The sequence below is a fragment of the Oryza brachyantha genome, chromosome 3 (assembly GCF_000231095.2).
Source record: "Oryza brachyantha chromosome 3, ObraRS2, whole genome shotgun sequence".
Taxonomy (NCBI): Eukaryota; Viridiplantae; Streptophyta; class Magnoliopsida; order Poales; family Poaceae; genus Oryza; species Oryza brachyantha.
The window spans coordinates 610,378-631,137 of record NC_023165.2 but is presented as its reverse complement, the minus strand read 5'-3'; the positions used below and the strand labels follow the sequence as shown (position 1 = coordinate 631,137).

The 20,760-nt window shown below is 45.9% G+C and overlaps 5 protein-coding genes across 5 annotated transcripts; 3 read left to right on the top strand and 2 right to left on the bottom strand.

The window, feature by feature from the left end:
- The first annotated feature begins 495 nt into the window (after positions 1–495).
- On the top strand, positions 496–3,453 carry LOC102713341 (pentatricopeptide repeat-containing protein At3g53170). Its single transcript, XM_040522762.1, has 5 exons — positions 496–870; positions 972–2,069; positions 2,169–2,422; positions 2,628–2,786; positions 2,868–3,453. The coding sequence occupies exons 1-3, from the start codon at positions 589–591 to the stop codon at positions 2,196–2,198; spliced, it is 1,410 nt and encodes a 469-aa protein (XP_040378696.1). The 5' UTR covers positions 496–588; the 3' UTR covers positions 2,199–2,422; positions 2,628–2,786; positions 2,868–3,453.
- Positions 3,454–5,701: 2,248 nt separating this feature from the next.
- On the top strand, positions 5,702–10,808 carry LOC102713062 (bifunctional fucokinase/fucose pyrophosphorylase). Its single transcript, XM_040521992.1, has 7 exons — positions 5,702–6,169; positions 6,248–6,530; positions 6,602–6,969; positions 7,734–7,860; positions 8,063–9,082; positions 9,284–9,978; positions 10,197–10,808. Exons 1-7 carry the CDS (start codon positions 5,849–5,851, stop codon positions 10,593–10,595), a joined length of 3,213 nt encoding a protein of 1,070 aa, XP_040377926.1. The 5' UTR covers positions 5,702–5,848; the 3' UTR covers positions 10,596–10,808.
- A 1,055-nt stretch (positions 10,809–11,863) lies between these two features.
- LOC121053967 (stellacyanin) lies at positions 11,864–12,865 on the bottom strand. Its single transcript, XM_040522687.1, has 2 exons — positions 12,589–12,865; positions 11,864–12,483 (listed from the first exon to the last, which is right to left on the bottom strand). Exons 1-2 carry the CDS (start codon positions 12,779–12,781, stop codon positions 12,077–12,079), a joined length of 600 nt encoding a protein of 199 aa, XP_040378621.1. The 5' UTR covers positions 12,782–12,865; the 3' UTR covers positions 11,864–12,076.
- Positions 12,866–13,828: 963 nt separating this feature from the next.
- Positions 13,829–16,288, top strand: LOC102712792 (mitochondrial import inner membrane translocase subunit TIM23-2-like). Its single transcript, XM_040522841.1, has 2 exons — positions 13,829–14,573; positions 15,854–16,288. Exon 1 carries the CDS (start codon positions 13,977–13,979, stop codon positions 14,559–14,561), a length of 585 nt encoding a protein of 194 aa, XP_040378775.1. The 5' UTR covers positions 13,829–13,976; the 3' UTR covers positions 14,562–14,573; positions 15,854–16,288.
- Positions 16,289–16,704: 416 nt separating this feature from the next.
- Positions 16,705–20,123, bottom strand: LOC102710279 (molybdate-anion transporter-like). Its single transcript, XM_040522859.1, has 8 exons — positions 19,773–20,123; positions 19,481–19,625; positions 19,220–19,388; positions 18,051–18,321; positions 17,697–17,959; positions 17,399–17,614; positions 17,196–17,310; positions 16,705–17,103 (listed from the first exon to the last, which is right to left on the bottom strand). Exons 1-8 carry the CDS (start codon positions 19,921–19,923, stop codon positions 17,060–17,062), a joined length of 1,374 nt encoding a protein of 457 aa, XP_040378793.1. The 5' UTR covers positions 19,924–20,123; the 3' UTR covers positions 16,705–17,059.
- Between the last annotated feature and the right edge of the window lie 637 nt (positions 20,124–20,760).

Below are 20,760 nucleotides of genomic sequence, written 5' to 3'. Positions count from 1 at the left end.
TTGATGAGCAGTGAGCTGTTTGTTTGCGTAATAAATAGTAATGGGCTTTTGAGTGTTCGTTTGGAGGCCTAACAATAGCTGCAAGCCAGAGCCCAACCCACTACCACGGACGGAAACGCAAACTACGCCCAAAACCAGAGGCCCCTGGTTGTGCTCAACTGGTCGTTAATAGATTTCTTCGACTGTTCATCAAACGAGTAGCCCTTTCGTAGCCTAGCCCCTGGTTGTGCTGAAATGATGATGAGAACAGATTGCCATTTTCTTCTGTTCAACTTCTGAGGTTGTGTTGTTCCAGATTTTTCATGGATTACTTTGAATCTTGCCATTGACACATAAAGCTTTCCTTTGGCATTTGATTGATTTGGAAGGGGATTTGGAAAAGGAGACACATCAAGGAATCGATTGGCAACCTAACACTTTGGATGTGCCAGGTCAGGTTGGAGCTGACTGGATAGTTCATGGTTGGATGGTCAGGATTTGTTATCAGGAATCCGACGGCGCTGGTCCGGGCTGATCGTCCATTGCTGGCTCGGGACCTTATCGCCGTCTCGGCCTCACTCCGGCCGCCGCCTCCGAGACCCAAGCGCCATGCACTCGCCGGCGCGCTGCCCACCGGCCACCTCTTCGCCACCTCCGCGCGCGGCCCACGTCGTGATGGCCCGCCGCGGCCGTAGTTACAAGCCATCGGCCCCCGAGGTCGCCGACCAGCCGGAGGCGCTTGCCCGCATCCTCCGCACCGAGGCCGCCGTCTCCGGCGTCTCCCGCAAGGCCGCAGCCTCGCGGCAGCAGTCCGCCCGCCTCTGGCCCCGCGCCGTCCTCGAGGCCCTCGACTCCGCCGTCGCTTCCTGCCGCTGGGAGTCCGCTCTCGAGGTACCCGACCAACCCACCCACCCACCCCGTTGGAGGGAGAAATACTAGACCTAGACCTGCTTGGTTGCTGATGCTCATGGTGCTCGCTTGATTGGGTCTAGATCTTCGAGCTGCTTCGTAAGCAGCAATGGTACAAGCCGAGGTCACAGACCTACGCCAGGTTGCTGATGATGCTCGGCAAGTGCCGGCAGCCCGGCGCGGCGACAGCCCTCTTCAAGGTGATGCTCTCGGAGCGTCTCAAGCCGACGGTGGATGTCTACACGGCCCTCGTCGGCGCGTATGGTTACAGCGGCATGCTGGACGAGGCGTTGGCCACCGTCGACCAGATGAAAGGCGCTGCGGATTGCAAGCCAGATGAGTACACGTTCTCCGTTCTTATCAATTGCTGTAGCAAATTGCGCCGCTTCGATCGGATACCCGCGATTCTTGATGAGATGTCCTACTTGGGGCTAGAATGCAATGCTGTTATCCATAATGCGATAATTGATGGGTATGGGAAAGCTGGCATGTTGGAGGAGATGGAGAATGCACTGACCAATATGCTTGAAAGTGGGGACATTGTGCCGGACATATACACGATGAACTCTGTCATTTGGGCCTATGGGAAGCATGGTAGGATAGATGAAATGGAGAGGTGGTACGGTGAGTTTCAGTTGATGGGTGTTGACCCAGACACACAAACATTTAATATCATGATCAAAGCTTATGGTAATGCTAAGTTGCATGACAAAATGATATCGGTGCTGAAATATATGAAGAAATACTTCTTTTCACCCGCTGTTGTTACTTTCAACATAATAATAGAAAGTTTTGGACGAGCTGGAAATATTGAGAAGATGGAGTACTATTTCCGTTTGATGAAGTTTCAAGGTGTCAAACCCAACCCCATCACTTACTGCTCTATGATCAATGGATACAGCAAAGCTGGGTTAATTGACAAGGTTCCTGGGATTATTCGACAGACACAGAACACTGATGTTGTATTAGATACTCCATTTTTTAATTGTGTGATCGATGCATATGCCAAGTCTGGAGATATCAAAATTATGGAGGAAATGCTACAGTTTATGAAGGAAAAGAAATGTAAACCTGATGAAGTAACTTACACCATCATGATCCAGGCATACAATGCACATGGGATGGATAAAGCTGCTAATTTGTTAAAGATGGATGTGGAAAGGGTTGATGGCAAGTTTCTGGTAAGTGTCTTTGATTGTTTAAGTGAGCTTGTATTTCATATCAACCATTGTATCCAAGTTGATAGATGGTATTCACTGGCTATCTTGTTTTTGAATCAGGGGTTAGTTTCTGAGGTTGATAACAAATAATGCCTATTTCAATTTTTCTCGGGATGTTGCAATAAGTGTGGCCTAATCCAATACTGGAGAAAGAGGACATATAATGGACCAAAGGGAGTGTCAGTCAAACATAACAGAGCTTTGACTATGATGAGTAAATGAATTACCATCAAGACAAAAAGTTATAGCCAGCGAGCAGATACACCTAGTTGAATGCTTTTTTGAGAACTCAGTCCTAGATGAATGCTGGCAAGGTAAGCAGTCCATCTGATTTTTCTTTTGGTATTGTAGACAGCTAGCGTATTTAACTGAACTGAAACAGTGGCACTTCAATTCTAGTTCTTCGAATGCGCAGTAATAACCAATTCCATGGAACAGATAAATGCTCACTCAACTTTCTACAACAACCTAATTTTACAAATTGAAAATATATGTTATACTCTTCAGCTAACTATGCAGTGTCATCAAATCATCTTATACTGGATACAATTCTTATGCTGGTGAATTCTCGGGCCTGTTTTCACTGCCAGTTCTGTGGGCAGATTATCCGTCTGCAATTGTTTAGAACGTGCATTGCAGCAATCCCAGCACGTTTGGGTGCGTCCCGTTCTCGTCCAGGTGTGTGACCTATTCCTTGCCAACAATTATCAGAAATCAAAATTTATTTCTGATGCCGAAAACTGTTTCCAATTGTTCCAGCGATGCCCTAACCCGTCCTGTACGGTGACTGGAGATAATCAGATAGGGGACAACAAGAAACAAGACGGGAGCGGCGGGCAAGACGTCGCCACTCGCCAAGAACCTGGGATCTTCACTCGGATTGTCACTGAACAATTGCTGCTGGTGAACTGCAAATTCCATGAGTTGATTGTGTTTATGAAAAGCATCAACTGTAAGAAAGTAGTTCGATCTTAAACCTTGATGACTGAACTACAACTCTACAATATGCAGCCTTTAGTGCTTTCAGAACTGTAAAATTTAGTACTACAATAATCTTTTTAGTTCTATTATGGAAATATATATATGAAGAAAGATACATATGCAACAGAGAGAAAGATCTCCATGTTTGAGGCAGCCCATTACACAGTTGGGCTTTGCTTGAAGCAGCCTATTACATAATTCGGACGGCCCGTTCTAAAATTTTTTCGGCCCAATAGATTTCGGTTTATAAACCTGATTGGCCCTCTTCGCCTTCCTCTCCTCCCCGATTCCCAAACCCTAGCCTAGCAGAGGAGAGCCGACACCCCCCGCCGCCCGCTTCCCTTCTCGCCACCGCCGAATCCACAGGCAGCATGGAGGCAAGCAGGGCGGTGAGCACCGCCGCGCAGGTAGAATCCTCCTCCTCCGGCGCGATGGCGGTGGACGCGGCTGGCGGCGTGGAGAAGCCGCGGTTCGAGGCGCTGACGCCGAGCGAGATGAGCGGCGGGAAGCCCCAGTTCAGGAAGGTGCCGGTGCCGCAGCACCGCTTCGCGCCGCTCAAGAAGGCGTGGATGGATATCTACACCCCCGTCTACGAGCACATGAAGATCGACATCCGCATGAACCTTAAGGTACGCTCGAATTCCTCATGGCTGTGCACTTCTGGTTCTGTTGAGTCTCGCAAATTGCTTCATTGATATATCAATCCTTTGAGTGGAAAATTGTCTCACGGATATCCTAATTTTTTGAGTGGTATGTTGCTGCAATTCCTGAATCTTGAGACATGCCAAGCTAATTTGTCAGGCGTTCGTGTTGATTTTCAGCACGATACCACAGCATCAAGTTGCATCTTTGACATTTTACTTAGATTAATCAATTCTGTAATCAGTGAAACAATATTGTAGCTGTACAAACTTAGTACATAACTACATATGTTATGCTAGAGGATATCCTAATTTTAATCTGGTGCTATCAGTAAATTATACTGTAAAAATACATTTTTTTCATTCCTTGCTTGTCCATGGTCAGGACAACGATTTAGCTTTCTAACCTTGCTAACAGTGTGTAGTTCGATATTACTTCTTTTAGAAAATAGTTCGATATTACTAATCTATGCAAATTTGCCAAATTTGTGATTTGTGACTGTATATGTACCTTTTCAATTCATTATGTAAAAACAAGCAACATTGAATACTTGATGTTAATAGAGAATTCACTTAATTTTGTTCCGAATTCTTCAGATGATGTGATGAAAGCTCACAACTTCCAACTTTTACCTAAGTCACTACGAATCACAAATTCAACATAGTTTTGTGTCTGCATTTGTTCTGTCATCATTTTTTTAAATCACTCCATTAATTTATCCTTGTCTTGTTAGTTGTAACTGTTTGTTACGAGCTTAAATCACTAAATCAGTACCTGTTTTTTCCCATTGGCAAGAAGTATCTTCAGTGCTTGGGTGATTTTGCTTGTGAAAACATGCCATATTCATACCATTTTGATGTTGAATGCTTAAGCTGGTAACCATTAAACAAACCATCAATTCTGTTTCCATTATCCCAGGCAAGAAGGGTGGAGCTGAAAACAAGAAAAGACACACCTGATGTGAGCAATCTTCAAAAGTGTGCAGACTTCGTACATGCTTTTATGCTTGGATTTGATATCGCAGATGCTGTTGCGCTCCTCCGTCTCGATGATCTGTATGTGGATTCCTTTGAGATCAAGGATGTGAAGACACTCAGAGGGGAGCATCTCTCTCGTGCTATCGGTCGCTTGTCAGGGAAAGGGGGCAAGACCAAATATGCGATTGAGAATTCTACCAGGACTCGCATAGTTATCGCTGATACAAAGATCCATATACTTGGATCCTTTGTTAACATCAAGGTTGCTCGGGATTCACTCTGTAGTCTTATCTTAGGTTCTCCTGCAGGCAAAGTCTACTCTAAGCTAAGGGCTGTTTCTGCTAGGTTAGCAGAAAGGTATTAAATGAGTTGTGTATCACATCATATAGTTGCAGTTTTGGCCTCATAACAGTAGTATGTTTTATTGGCTGATTTGTGTATCTGGGCTATCATTTGTATCGTGCAGAAAAAAAACAAACCCGATGCTGAGAGATTTTGAACAATATATGTATTATGTTCTGTCGTGTTTACTCGCCCCTTGTTTCAGGCAATCTAAGATTGAATATTTTGTTGGACGGAGGTAGTAGCTGTGATGCCACCAGGGTTTACGTTTCCTGTGAGGATGGTTATCGAGCAAAACCAATGAAAAGCAGAACAAATTTTCGCAAAAACTGGAAACCCTTCGATTTGAGAAAGAAGATGTAACCCCTCCCTCCTGTGTCACTCGAGATCAGGATTTACATTACCAACTGAATTTCGAGGCCATATATCACGGTTTTCGATAAATTCCAACTAATTTTTGCTCAAATTTACTGTTTGGCATTTAAATTTATTAAAAACCATTCAAAATTTCAACAGAAAACTGATTTTGAGCTACGTCGGAAAACTGCAAAAACCGATGGGCTCTCGTCGGATCCGAGAAACTCAGCTCGAGATTTCACCCGGCAGAGCTGTGCAGTGTGCACAGCAGCCACTGCCTCGAAAATCGGAGGCACACGATCGCCATGGGTAGCAGCGGGAAGACCAGCAACCGGTCACGCAAAGTCAAGTCCTCGAATCAGTGGAGTGGAGCCGCGTCGGCAGAGCAGACGACACCATTTCTCTCGACGACCAGTTCCGTCCGATCCAGATAGAGAGGCGATGGAGACGGCCGGGCGCCGGCGGCGGAGGGCGCACACGGCGGACGAGGCGGCGGCGGTGCTGCGGAAGGCCTGGTGCCGGCTGCGGCTGTCGGCGCGGGACCCGTCGCGGGTGCCGCCGTGGGACGCCGTCGTGCTCACGGCCGCCAGCCCCGAGCAGGCCGCGCTCTACGACCGCCAGCTCGCGCGCGCCCGCCGCCTCGGCCGTTTCCCGGCCTCAACCGCCGCCCTCGCCGTCCCCGACCCCGACGCCGCGCGCATCGGCTCCGGCGCCGCCACCCTCCACGCCGTCTCCTCCCTCGTCCGCCATCTCATCGCCCAGGTCCAACCACTTTCTTCCCTATGTACCTCTACAACAACTTCGATCCCCTGCTGACTATCAGGGCGTCTGAATTTTCAGGCTTCCAAGGAAGAGATCGCCGAATTGCTGCCCGAAGGAGCAAGTGGTTCTTCTGCAGATGACATCCCGCTCAGCTCGGTGGTACGATTCATGGCGAAGAAACACATACTGCTGCTTCACGCTGGGGGTGATAGCAAGAGGGTTCCATGGGCGAACCCCATGGGTAAGGCCTTCCTGCCCCTGCCTTACTTGGCCGGAGACAATCCCGATGGACCTGTTCCGCTACTTTTCGACCACATTCTCGCGATTTCATCCAGCGCAAGGCAAGCTTTCAGAGACCAAGGTTGTAGCTTGTAGACAATGCTACTGATTTTTGAGCAATAGGTTCCATTTTAATTGGTACAGCATGATCAGGTGGGATCTTCATAATGACGGGGGATGTTCTCCCGTGCTTCGATGCCTCAAACCTAGTTCTTCCCGATGATTCTGCTTGCATTGTCACCGTGCCAACAACTCTGGACGTGGCCGCGAATCATGGCGTAGTTGTAGCATCAAAGGATGGGACGGATGGGGAGAACTATTCTCTGTGTTTGGTGGATAATCTCCTACAGAAGCCTACAGTACACGAGCTTGTGGAGGGCCAGGCTATTCGAGATGACGGGAGAGCACTGCTTGACACAGGGATAATATCAGCCAGGGGTAAAGCATGGCAGGAGCTTGTTACACTTGCATATTCATCTAGCCAGATCATGATCAAGGAGCTCATAACTAGCAGAAAAGAGGTAAGCAAACATCTCGTAATTCCAACGTTTCGCTTACTCATTTATCTGCAGACTCGCTTCATTGAATCAAGGCCATGTGATTATTCTAAGATAGCATGTGTTACAATTTTTTGTAGTTAGAGATATTGGTCCACTGATGATCAACTTCTCTTAGAAAACATAATGACTCATTACTTCATTCTAGGAGTTATTAAATAAATTTACTACAAATTCTTGCAGTTCTGTATGTGCTCCTAGCAGTACAATTTAATATTCTATTGTCCTGAATTTAATGGAAGTTAGATGCTAACAGTGTCTGTTTCGCTCTTTGCCTACTAGGTTGCCTAGCTGATTTATGCCGCCTAGTTCTGCCTAGGCCTGGTTAGCATTGTTCTGCCACCTGACTAGCTCCTTGGGTGAACACCAAGCCAAACAAATTGAAGCATAAATAGAACATGTGTTCATGATCAGAAATGATTAGTTTTCCATCCTAAAGATAAGCACTGGCTTGCTAGGTTGTTGTACGTTTTATTGAATTTATTCCATATTGAAACCAGATTTCCAAACCTTATTTTTTGGTCATGATTAAACCCTGGATATTCCAAACCTCATTAATCTCATCTTTTTGGACCAATTTTTGTTAAAACAGAAATTTCAATGTAACGTCCTAAATTGATTTCTTTTGCTCCATTACTTCCCATTAACTACATTTATCTAACCATAGATTTTCCATGACATATTTTGTTTTGTGTTTTCATAGTTCAATACTACTCAATCTATTGCAGATGAGCTTATATGAAGATCTTGTGGCTGCTTGGGTACCTTCCAGGCATGAATGGTTGAGGACCCGCCCATTGGGCATGGAGCTAATTGCTGCTTTGGGAAGACACAGGATGTTCAGCTTTTGTTCATGTATGTTTTGTTGATAATTGATTATTTAGCAGTCGCAAGTAAATTGTACTGGTTTTCTTTCTAGTGTTTGTGCCATAAGTTATCCTGTATCTGAAAAAAGGTCATCTTTTATATTTCTGATTAGTTATGTCTGATATTATGCCTTTTGCATTTCCTTTCAGTTATGCAAGTGAAAACTAAGTTGGGACCATTTTCTTTTCAGATGATTTCTCATTTTTACATTTCGGCACGTCTGCTGAAGTTCTTGATCACTTGGCGGGCTCATATTCAGGACTTGTAGGGCGAAGGCACATGTCTTCAATACCAGAGACTACTGCTTGTGATATTGCAGCAACAGCTGTCATTTTATCCAGTAAAATTTCTGCTGGGGTCTCAGTTGGAGAGGATTCATTGGTCTATGATTCATCACTTTCAGGTAGGGTACGGATTGGCTCACAATCTATTGTTGTTGGGGTGAATATACATGAGTTACATGGAAACAGGTCTCAGATAGTCAGCGGTAGCTCATACTTCACATTACCTGATCGACATTGCCTCTGGGAAGTACCTTTAGTAAATTCTATGGGAAGAGTAATGGTCTACTGTGGCCTTCATGATAATCCAAAAGTTTCTATGAAGAGAGATGGTACATTCTGCGGAAAGCCTTGGAGAAATGTCTTGGAACATCTTCAAATCCAGGATACAGATCTGTGGAACCCAATGAATGAGGACAATTGCTTATGGAATGCAAGGCTTTTTCCAGTCTTGTCTCTCCCTGAAATGCTGAACGTAGGTATGTGCCTCATGGGGTCAACATGTGACCTGGATGGCAAAGTTGCTTCCCTGTGGAAAAAATCAGAGAGGATCAGCTTAGAAGAGCTGCATCGTTCGATTGACTACGATCAGCTTTGTATGGATTCAAGTAAGCATCAAGCAGATCTTGCAGCCAACATAGCTAAAGCTTGCATGACCTATGGCTTGCTTGGGCGCAACCTGTTTCAACTATGTGAGGAAATGCTACAAAAGGAAAATTCATGCCTTCAAGTCTGTAATGAATTACTTTCGCTTTGTCCCAGTCATGGGGATCAGTATTCTGGTGTTCTTCCAAAAAGCAGAAGATATCAGGTCAAGATGGATCTGCTTAGAGCTTCTGGAGACCTTTCTACTGCAGCTATTGTTGAAGACAAAGTGTGGGCTTCCATAGCAAGTGAAACTGCATCAGCGATAAAATATGGATCTAAAGGTACAGTTAGACTAAAAAAAATCAGGAACATTCAACCTTGTGGTCCCAATATACTTAGTGCGATATTTTCTGTTGTTTTTCTCAAAATACAATTATGTCATATGCTCGTATAGTTATAAGCAATGAGCTAAATGTACCTTTTACCATTATGAATATCGATGTTTCTATTAATCTAGTAAATACATATGTATGATTTTGTAGAGCCGTCAAGCAATTCCAAGTCTTCAAGTAATGGTAACCTGCATCCTAAGAAGGCTATTGTGGAATTACCTGTCCGTGTTGACTTTGTTGGCGGTTGGAGTGATACACCACCATGGAGCTTGGAGCGTCCAGGTTGTGTTTTGAATATGGCAATACGATTGGAAGGAAGCCTTCCAGTTGGTGCTATGATTGAGACAACAATGGACCACCTTGGAGTTCTGATTGAAGATGATGCTGGCAGAAATGTTTATATTGATGACATGTCTTCTATCACTTCACCATTCAAAGAAAATGATTCGTTTCGTTTAGTCAAGTCTGCTCTTATTGTGACTGGTATCCTTAATGATAAAAGATTGTCAAAATTAGGCTTGAATATTAGGACATGGGCAAATGTTCCTCGTGGAAGTGGTCTTGGAACTTCTAGCATATTAGCAGCTGCTGTAGTTAAGGGACTATTTCAGCTTATAGAAGGTGATGAAAGTGATGGCACTGTTGCGAGAGCTGTGCTGGTAGTGGAGCAAGTAATGGGCACAGGCGGTGGATGGCAAGATCAAATTGGTGGCCTGTATCCTGGAATCAAGTGTACTCAGAGTTATCCAGGACAGCCATTGCGCTTGCAAGTTGTTCCACTTTTGGCATCTCCTCACTTGATTGAGGAATTGGAACGACGTCTCCTGGTTGTGTTCACTGGTCAAGTAAGTATGAATTTTCTGCTGGATGCATATAATGCAAGTAGATAAAGTGAAATCAGGCATAGAAATTTCAATACGCAAACATGAGCCTTTTTCCAGTTGCACCATGGCAATTTGGACATCCAAATAAATTTCTAACATGTGCATGCCATCCATATTTACATTGATTTTGCTTTGCAAGAATATAAATTTCTCCCTAAATGAATGTATATTCTGCACAGGTAAGGCTTGCCCACCAAGTTCTACAGAAAGTTGTTACTCGATATCTCCGCCGCGATAGCCTGTTGATATCCAGCATCAAGAGGCTCGCTGAGTTGGCCAAGATTGGAAGGGAAGCCCTGATGAATGGTGAAATAGACGAGCTTGGTGGCATAATGTCGGAGGCCTGGAGGCTACATCAGGAGCTAGACCCTTTTTGCAGCAACAAGCTTGTGGATGAATTGTTTGCATTTGCTGACCCTTACTGCTGCGGCTACAAGCTGGTTGGAGCTGGTGGGGGCGGCTTCGCATTGATGCTTGCGAAGAACCTGAACTCGGCCAAAGAACTCAGACAGGCACTCGAAAATTCTCCCACCTTCGATGTAAAGGTGTACAACTGGAACGTTGCCATGACACCATGAAAGAAGCATAGAACTCGCACATGAATTCTTTTCATTCTGGTAAACACAAATTGCATATACGGCTGGAGCCTAGCATCGTTGTAGCCTGTACATCTGTACGGTCTGGTTCATTTATTCAGATATGAAGTGCATTGTTTCAACAATCTAATTGTTCCAGGTATTCGTTTCTTGTACAGCACTACCCGATGATTCATAGGCGAGTTGCAGGTCTAACTCTTTATTTTTGTTCTCCCAAACATTGCATGTCTTAAATTAATAATTTGTGAATGTCCGAAAAATGACTTACCGGCACATATCAGCCATGCCTGCATTTTTTTTTGAATAGTAAGGTAGAGGGGACTCTACCTTGTTGCCATTTCATTGATAAAATGGGGTGGTGTTACAAGTAGAAATTAGGGGTGAGAAGGAGAGGAAGAAGAGAGCTGTACAAAAAGGAGAAAAAAGAGCAAACAACGCTAAAAAAGATTTGGTTCTGGTTCTTGTTCTTGGTCTCGATTCTGTCCTTGATCTTGGTTTTGATTTCCCTTAGTGATGTTGATTTAGCCATTGTCTCAGTTTTTCTTTGGTCGACATGTTGGCTTGATTGCTCTATAGTTCTAGGGTCTCTTTTGTCTGACGAAGTACAGTAGATGTTTGGTCTGTTTGGTGCTCAAAAATCCTGCAGTTTCTTGATTTTCAAAGCGTATACGCACATGCTGCAAACCAGATTGGTTCTATTCCTTTGAGGCTGTTGTTGCCGGCTATGACTTGCTCCAAAAAGTGGCTTATCGAGCTTGATTTGTTTGCTAAATTTGAAAGGTGCAGCTTTTCTTATCAAGCTTGATTTGTTTGCTAAATTCGAAAGGTGGCAGCTTTTCCCAGAGCTGAGTTGTTGCCATGCCTGCATTTGTTGCTATGGATCGATCATGCATGGACTGATAGACATCAGGAACATGGATTTTCCATCAAACATGACAGATTTCTGTGGCAACCGGTTTGCCCGATGGTGCTTGGCAACACGGCCAACCCTATGGACAGCAGCTTCCTGTTTGTGCCCAGGCAGCCAAGGTAGCATGAAGAGTACTGTTCAAGATAACGATATCAATGCCTTGGTCCATCGAATCTATTCTGTCTGGGACTAGTAGTCCCGTACGCCGACACGATGAGGCATCTACTCTTACTTCTTGTGGTAGATCTGTTCCATGACCATCTTAAATACTCACTGTTTGCCTAATGATGTGATGAACAGATGAAGTGGGACAAGCTTCTTACAATATTGTAAAATTGCAGCTGGGATTGAAGTAGTAGATGCAATGCAATGGATTCCAGTTGAGAAGTTTGATGCAAAAACGAATCATCACCATCATTTCCATTGTAAAATGTAATACAAACGGATCAAAGAATGTGGAGATCCAAGCTCTGATCATCCAATGTGCCATTAATTCCACAGTAACCCAAAGTTAATCTCCCAAAGAAATGAAGAAAGTGCAAGCTTTGCTCTCTCACTGCAAGAAGACGGCGAAGGACAGAGCAGCAAGAACGACGGATCCAGCACCGGCGGCGGCCGCTCGGAACGCGGCCGACGACGGGTGCGCTCCGGCCGGGCCAAGCGCCGCCGACTCGAACCCCGCTGGCGCCTCGGCGGCCGGCATCGGCGCGAAGGCGGCGAGGTCGTTGTCGGTGGGCGGCAGGTAGGTGCCGTTGGCCATGGGCACGTCGACGGCCAGCCTCTGCCCCTTCCGGCAGTGCCCCGGCGCGGCGCTGATGTAGTAGACGCGGCCGGGCGTGGTGAGGTTGAAGACGGAGTTGCCGTCGTCGAGCTTGAGCACCGGGTCCGACGCCGCGCATGCGGCGAACGCCCTCGGCGTCACCTGCACCACCGAGTCCTGGCTCGGCGGGTACAGAAACCCTGCGCGCATCAGCACCGGCGATCCGATCAGTGAGCGAGCGTTCCAGTGCTACCACCACCGGTTCAATGGAGAAGACGACTAGCAGTAACACGAAGCTAGCTTACAGATGGAGTCGCCGAGCGCGAAGTGGATGGATTTGGCCCAGCGAGAGTAGACGTCGGGCTTGGACGCCGGCGGGATGCCCCAGGCGTCGAGGTCGCCCACCTTGTACATCGCGCCGCCGCAGCCGTCGACCAGGAGCAGCAGCGCCGCCGCCGCGGCGACCAGCGATGCCGACGCCGACGCCGGCCCACGCATCCTCGCCGCGCCGCTTTTCCTCTCTATTTTTCTCCTCTTGTCCTCGCAAGCTCGCACTCACACAGTCTCACGCACTCTGCCAACTTGTTCGTTTCTTTGCCTGCACTGCAGCTATTTATGAGGCGGTTTGGATCGTTGGGTTGGAATGCAACGGGCGGAATTTCGCGGCTCGATCGATCGCGCAATCCGCGGCCCAAACACACCATGTAAAGTCGTGTGGTTTTGTGCTCGTAAAACGGTAGGATTAGTGCGTGGTCCATCGCATCGTTAACCGCTAATGATATAACTGTTAGTACTAATCTCTCTCTCTTTTCCTTTGTGTGTTTGGCTCCAGTTGGGCGTGGGCTGGTCATCAGAGGGCAGCACGTGGGACAGTGGACGGAAGCACGTGGATTCAGAGATCTGAGCTTTTGTTTTTCTCGCTAGATTGTTATCGTATAGCAGCTAGCTGTGCTTGTATGGTCGAGACATGGGGAGTCCCGACTCCCAAGCCTATGCTCATGGAGACAGTAGCTCGTGTACAAAACTGTTGCTTTGGCTGACCACTTGTTCTGACATACACACTACTACCGTGCACCAGTCCACTCCATGTTAGAGCAAGTTCAATAGTACAGCCAACTCTATAGTTAATCTAATAGCCAATTCATATAATAGTTACCCTCAAAACATGAATATATGGTCTCACATATCATACACATATTTTGTCTTGAAGCCCGTATGCAACTGGCTATAAATTAATAACGCACCTCTCTTCTCTCTTCCTCTTATCTTATTAAAATATATTATAGTTGGCTTATAGCCTGCTATTATACTGCTCTTACGGCCGCCTTGCCCCCGTTCAGTTTGCCTCCAGCATGAGCAGCGGAGCAGTAGAACTTCATGGGCCGTAGGCCCGCTTAGGTAGATCGGTAGATGGGCCGCGTGACGGCGCGAGGGAGAAAATCGTCTCATCTTCCGGGCCGTCAAAATTGCGGCCCATGAACTGCAACGTCGGCGAGCGCGAAAAAAATCACATCACGCAACTACGCTAGTGGCTTCGGGCTCCAGAAAGTGCTGTAAAATAAAGAAGGCGAAGCGGAATACGCGCATTCAGCTCCGTGCCGAAACCCTCCTTTCCTCTCCTCTCCTCGCGTCTCGCCTCCTCCCTTTCTTCCGCTCCACGCCGCCCGCCGCCGCCGCCGCCGCTGCGGACGCCATGGCTGATCCGCGGCTGTTCTCGTCGGGATCCGGCTCCCGCGACGACCGCACGGACGCCTCCGGCCGGCGGACGTACAACCCCTACCAGGACCTAAATATTCCCTACAAGCAGCTCTACGACCTCCCCACCTCCCCGGAGTTCCTCTTCCAGGAGGAGTCCCTCGCCCAGCGCCGCTCCTGGGGCGAGAACCTCACCTACTACACCGGCATAGGCTACCTCTCGGGCGCCGTCGCCGGCGCAGCCGTCGGCCTCCGCGACGCCGCCCGCAACGCCGAGCCCGGGGACACCGCTAAGATCCGCGCGAATCGGGTTCTCAACTCGTGCGGGAGCTCCGGCCGACGCATGGGGAACACGCTCGGGGTCATCGGCCTGCTCTATGCGGGGATCGAGAGCGCCATGGTCGCCGCGCGCGACCGCGACGACTGGATCAACAGCGTCACCGCGGGGCTCGGCACCGGCGCGCTGTTCCGCGCCGCCAACGGACCACGGTCCGCCGCCGTCGCGGGCGCCGTCGGAGGGATCCTCGCCGGCGCCGCCATGGCCGGCAAGCAGGCTGCAAAGAGATATGTGCCCGCCCTCTGATGCGTCCGCTCGGTATTCTCTCTTCTGTGATAAGAAATGGTCGAATCAAGTAGTTGCCAAGGATGTCATTTCTTCGTTTTGCTCTCCTGGTTAATTTATTGGAGAAGGGTTCTCTTCTCAACATTATATTTTTAGTGTTATGTTACATGTAATCGATATGATCGGATCAGATCAGCAAATTTTTGCCCTGTCGCAATGTAACGTCTTCTCGAGTAGCTAGTTAGCCGGTACCGACACAATAATACATACTTTTACGTTTTGCTGGTGAGTCCATGACAAATGTGAAATGTAATGTTTTTGTAGTGTAGTTTTCCTAGATTATGATGACGCATATTTGTCTTGTGATGAAACAAAATGCGATGAAATAGTAGGCTAATTATGTGTGTTTCTAATCTGTGGATGCCATTCACATCATGCTGCTGCACTTACATTGTATCAAGTAATGCATTCAGGTTGCAGGGTCAGATGGACATAAAGATGATTAGTTGTACTAAAGATCCATCTGAACCTCAGGACCTATAGTTCTCAAGGACTTGCAGATGCCCTTTGCAGATTAGTGTATCGGCTGATCCTCTATTGCAATTATACATCAATGTTATTGTTTGTATGTTTGGCATCTGACTCTTGTACATGTCACACTACTGACTACTGAAGTATCAAGTATTGATGTTATGCTATATTGCTATGTAATGTGGTGACTGTTTTTTTTTCTGGATGTTTCGGTGTACACCATTCATCAGGCATTTGTAAGGTGCTGTTTGGCATCTGTAGAACACCATTATTGTTCTCATATTTGGCATTTGTAAGGTGCTGTTTGGCATCTGTAGAACACCATTATTGTTCTCATATTTGCCGTTTGTAAGATGCTGTAGCAGATTGCTATCATGATTTTTAGTTCCTTGTGAATGTTCAAACTTCAAAGCATGTTATTTTCTGTTCAATGGTGTCTTACTGAAGTGTTACGAGTTCAAATTTCAGGTTATACATCCACCATGTTTTCCCTTCCCAAATGGTTCATGTTCTGCTGCATGTTTCTATTTCTCTATTTATTAATGCTGTTGTTTCTGTTCTATGAATTGACCTGTTCCCTTTCCTGTCACTGCAAAGCTGGAAATTGCCGAACTTTAGGCAGTGGAAGAATCATGTATTTCATTACCAGCTTCTGTTTGCCCCTCTTATGTGCTTTTTTCCATCCTGTATGTTGGCCTAGTTCTTTTCGTCATCTTGTAGTAATGTTTTGGTGGGTTGGCTCATCATACTCTGATGTTAACCTACGTTTGGTGGTTTGGCAGAGAACTGTGTTCTTCCGGTCATTTCTGATGTACTAGCCAACCTTCTGCAACCCACCAGTAATACTCTTTCCTACAGTTATCACTTGTCTGAACTCAAAACTTGCGATCTTTTTGGCGCATACAATGATCCGGTGCAGCAAAGGAACAAGATCTTTTGGCTTCTGGTTTCCTCTCACTGGATTGGCAGGATTGCAATGGAACTTTTTTCTTTCTTTCGTGTACGATATGCAATGAGTGCACTATTTGACCTTATGGCAGACTGGCCAGGTATTTAGGCATGTAAGTTGTGATAAATGCTTTACGGTACGAGGTTATTACCACAAAGGTACCTCTTTGAAATAACGAGAATGTTGTATCAGGTCAGCTAGGATGTACAATTGTGTACCAGCACTATGGTTTTGCTTATATTCATGCTTATCTATATGCAGTGGTATATCCGGATAGAAAGGGTGGGGCCGGTTAACTTTTTTTATGGAGAAAGTACATGTTATTCGCTATTTAAAAACAAATACTATTTAAAAACAAATGTTATAAAGTAAACCCCAGCGAGTAAACCATAAAATTAACTCCAAAATTAATTTTTGAAGTTAAAATTTTGGCCTATACGAAGAGTAAGCGAAACTATGGGATCATATACTACTACAAGGATCGAACGGCCAGCATAAACGACAGACGAGAGCGCAGCAATTCCCGCCTCTCGTGCGAGCAAACGGGGCGTCACGGAGGTCCAAAATCCTCTCGTGCGAGCAAACGGGTAAGATTGTATACTTTAGATCCTCCAATCCTATGCACCTGAGATTACAGATGTGACAGCGACATATTCAGTTATAAAGTACACAAACAGCACAATATTTGACAAAGCCTTCCCTCTCGTAATATTGCTTCGATTAAGACATCCGTGGCATTTAAATTCATATAATGTCAAGCTGACGAACATAAAAACAAATAACAAATGACAACAGTACAACACCAATAACCTATATATATCGGCAATAGCTCAATGCTTGCTGAACTGTATTGCCTCGTCCCTAGCCTTGCTCCAGATGTGAGCTACTACCAGCCAATGGTCAACCGCAGAAATAAAGTTACAAACAAAAACAAATGCTCTTTTCTGCAACGTCCATCTTATTCAGCAGCCTGGTGGAAATGAATTGCAGTATGGACTAGATTTTTGTATTCGATTTATTTGTATGATCCTGTCAGTCTTTAAGGATTCAGTGGCTCATCTTCATCGATCATCTCTTGTGCTTCTGCAGAAAATGTAATCCACAGTGAGAATCAAACTGAATGGCATTAAACTTTAGCGATTATATACGATGGAATAATGAGTCATATAACATACTTGTCGATGATTTGTGTAGGTCAGAAATAACCATTAGCCGTCTCTGCAGGACTGCTGCCATGAAGAGAAAGATGGAACACATGCCAAACATGACAGTGATAGGGAACGCATTCACCTGCAAAACACACAGCCAAAACATGCCTATTTTTGTAAGAAATTAACAGATTGGAACAGTTAGATTCAGTAAGAACCATTCCACTCACGTTGTAAAGCACCACACAAACAAACAAGTTCAGTGGTATGCGGAAGAAATTCATGATTGTGCTTCTTGCCTCCTCAGGAATATATTGAGACCTCATCTTCATGATTGATGGCCAGAATATGCCAACACATGCCTCAAAGGTACAGAAACCAAGCAGCTGTAAGGTGCCTCCAAACGAGATGCTACCTCCTTTCACTGAAGTAAGTGGCACTAGAAACTGTTCAACATTTAGAAAACAGATATCAGCGATCACTGCGTGGCAGGAGAAAACAGAAACACAGTATAAGCAGTGTTCTTACGTTGGTGACAACAGGAAGGAAAAGGGTGAAGGCTGATATTGTAAACACTATCTGCATATAACCTTCAACCTTGAGCTTTCGGGCTAACAGACGTGCGGCAATGGAGCTACCCAACATTGACGACAGCATGAATGTGGCAAATATGAAGCCATGAGGAATATCTTCCTCATTTGGGCTCAACGCTGGAGTCCAGAGGAAGACAAAAGTATACATTGAGCCCTCAAACAATGACTGTATGGCTCCCAGTAATGCAATTTTTTCATCTAAAGATTTCAAGGAAAATGTCAGAATAGTGATAGTCAAATTTATATATATCTGTTTATCTGTCAATCCAAAAAGATGAGTCAAGCATACCTGAAGCAATTGCTTTAGCTGCAACCTTGAACTGGGACATCAAGTCCTTGCTTTCAGAGGGATCTCCATAGTTTTCACTCCATGAAGACATTATGATCGCCATGCCTATTGCCAGGAAGCATGCAGCAGCATCAAATGGGGCAACGGGACCAAAGCCCAAGTTGTCAGCGAGCAGGTTTGCAAATAGTCCGGATACAATTGCGACCAGGCCATTGCCAAGAAATATAGCCTTGGAGAATGTAATCGATAGCCATTGCGGATCAAAAGCTCTCTGTGAAAGGAAACACAAGGTTAAAGCTTAGAATGACAGATTGACAATACAAACAAGTTGACTGTGATGCATCACATTGGAAAAGTTTGCAAACAACAAGGGCCATTGATTAGTTAGTTAATCAATAGCATGGGTTTGTCACGGGCAAAAGAACACTGTACAGAGAGAGCATCACATGCAGCAGATACTGCACCTGGATCCTTGGATTCTTATGAATAATCGAATTTTGTTGAATATGTCCGAGATTAATATTCATAGGAGATAGCACATGGCCGAATAAAAGGACAATCTGTAGGGACTAGTGCGTGTGAGGCCATCCTAAATACTACAGCTTTATTAAATGGGCCATGCTTGTTAAATGCCTACCCATCTGAAAATGCAACCATCTGATCCACCGACACAAGGACCGGAAGCAAAACAAAAAATGGTGGCTCTGAGCTTGCAACTAGCTAGATTTCAGTCTTTTTCAGATCCTGACAAAATGACCTTTTATCTGCCTAATTTACTGCGTGCTCTCCTAATCTCAAACTGAAAATTCATTTTTTATGTACCTAATTAAGTTAGTAGTAGTCAAACATCCCAAAATGAATAGGAGTATAATACTCCTATCTCGCTTGAACGACAAGGATGTGAATGAATCCAAAGGGTGGTCTGACTCTAGTAATAGTTTATTGACAACAAAGATTGGAATAAGCCCGGTTACTTAAGGCTAAAACATTCCAATTTCCAAAGATGCATTCTTTCTTTATACAACTAGAACATGTCTTCTAGATAACTAAAAAAAGGAGGAGCCTTTGGATTAAAGTTAAAGTCAGACCAGACACAGCTCCAAAGCATCAGTGATCAGTGTGAGGTGGACACGGACAAGCAGATCTGGTGCTGCGGATAATTACAGTACCTTGTTGTGCTCCGCGACGAGCCATGACTCGAACGCCGAGAAGAGCAGCGAGGTGGCGATTCCTCCGAGCACGCGGCCGATCATGAGGATCTTGTACTCGGGCGAGTGCTTGGTGATGCAGCTCAGGATGTAGCTGATGCAGTAGGTTATGCACGCCCTCTTCCTCCCCCTGAACGCAAACCGGCAGATTCCTCAGCCTCATCCAGGCACAAAAAAAATCAATGGAGCGGAAATCGAAGGGATTAACAAGAGGAAACGCACTGCTTGTCGGCGAGGGATCCGACGATGGTGCCGAAGAGCATGGAGGATCCGAAGCCGGCGATGAAGAGGCGGCCGATGTCGCCCTTGTCGAAGCCGTACTGGCTGTAGAGGTAGTACACGTACGGCCCTTGCAGCCAGTCCCCGGCTGCACCGCAAGAACCCATTCATTCATTCGTGAGATTTTTGACGTACAGAGCATTGCGTGTCCATCCCAGATCCAGGAGGAGGACGAAATGCGCGAGGAATCGACAAAATCACAAGGAGAGATTAGTGTGAGTGTGGGCGCGCGTACACATCATGAGGGAGTAGACGAGGACGTAGTTGTTCTTGAAGGAGTTGAAGGCCTGGGAGGTGGTGACCCGGTCCTTGGCGCCCTTGCCGAGCTCCAGCCCCGCCACCACCGCGGCGAGCCCGCCGAACACCAGGTAGTAGAACACCTCCATGGCCGACGCCTCCCGCGCCCGCGCAGAGAGAGACAAGGAACCGAAAGAGAGAGGGGCACGCACGGATCGGCAGCTGGCTGGGCCGGTGGCGCTGCGGCCGTGGTATTTATACGCGCGGATTTTCTGGTGCTCCTCCCTCCCCTCGCCGGTCCGGTGCACCGCGTGGGGTTTGGGTTTGGGGAAGTGGAGCGGCCGCGGAGTGTGTGTGGGTTTGGGAGGCGAGTGTACGTGCGCCAAACCTTCGGCCGCCGCGCACTCGCGGGTGCGGACTTGCGGTTGATGGGAATTTCTCCTGCTGCCGCCGCGGGATCGGATGATGAGCGAGCCCGTTTCTTTTCTTATTTTTACTTTATGGTTTATAGAATATAGATTATTAAGGATACCTTTTTTCAAGTTACTAAACTGTAAATTTCGTACAAAGGTTTTCACACACAGTTTTTTTATTTGAAATCTCTAAAGCAAATTTTTGTTCTTGTATTAGCCAATTCACTTATTATATCTTTAAATGACTTTCATAAAATCATATAATTTAGAGATTTCTCGTCTCATTGTTGCAACTATGCTAGAGTTTAATTTTTAAAATATGATTTTAGAGTTAATTTTATGATTTTCATTATATTATATTTTATAGTATATATTTTTAAATAACTACGGATACATACATGCAAGTATCTGCTAGTAAGTGATAGAAATAAGCAAACGATGGAACTGTTAAATATCTCGTGGAAAAGAAAAAGGAACGGGCCGTTGAATTCCTTGCCTGCCTTTCTATGTGTGTGGCCGGGGCCCGCCCAACGGTGGGTGAGATTTCCAATTGATGATGATGCCAGATTGCCA

Bases quoted from the DNA above. Each gene is read 5' to 3' on its own strand.
- LOC102713341 (XM_040522762.1), top strand. From the start codon at position 589: ATGCACTCGCCGGCGCGCTGCCCACCGGCCACCTCTTCGCCACCTCCG. The intron at 871-971 runs GTACCCGACCAA...GATTGGGTCTAG, and splicing joins GCTGGGAGTCCGCTCTCGAG to ATCTTCGAGCTGCTTCGTAA. The intron at 2,070-2,168 runs GTAAGTGTCTTT...TTTTTGAATCAG, and splicing joins GGGTTGATGGCAAGTTTCTG to GGGTTAGTTTCTGAGGTTGA.
- LOC102713062 (XM_040521992.1), top strand. From the start codon at position 5,849: ATGGAGACGGCCGGGCGCCGGCGGCGGAGGGCGCACACGGCGGACGAG. The intron at 6,170-6,247 runs GTCCAACCACTT...CTGAATTTTCAG, and splicing joins TCCGCCATCTCATCGCCCAG to GCTTCCAAGGAAGAGATCGC. The intron at 6,970-7,733 runs GTAAGCAAACAT...AATCTATTGCAG, and splicing joins TCATAACTAGCAGAAAAGAG to ATGAGCTTATATGAAGATCT.
- LOC121053967 (XM_040522687.1), bottom strand. From the start codon at position 12,781: ATGCGTGGGCCGGCGTCGGCGTCGGCATCGCTGGTCGCCGCGGCGGCG. The intron at 12,484-12,588 runs GTAAGCTAGCTT...TGATGCGCGCAG, and splicing joins CGCGCTCGGCGACTCCATCT to GGTTTCTGTACCCGCCGAGC.
- LOC102712792 (XM_040522841.1), top strand. From the start codon at position 13,977: ATGGCTGATCCGCGGCTGTTCTCGTCGGGATCCGGCTCCCGCGACGAC.
- LOC102710279 (XM_040522859.1), bottom strand. From the start codon at position 19,923: ATGGAGGTGTTCTACTACCTGGTGTTCGGCGGGCTCGCCGCGGTGGTG. The intron at 17,960-18,050 runs GTATGCTTGACT...TGAAATCTTTAG, and splicing joins AGCTAAAGCAATTGCTTCAG to ATGAAAAAATTGCATTACTG. The intron at 17,104-17,195 runs GTATGTTATATG...CATTTTCTGCAG, and splicing joins CCTACACAAATCATCGACAA to AAGCACAAGAGATGATCGAT.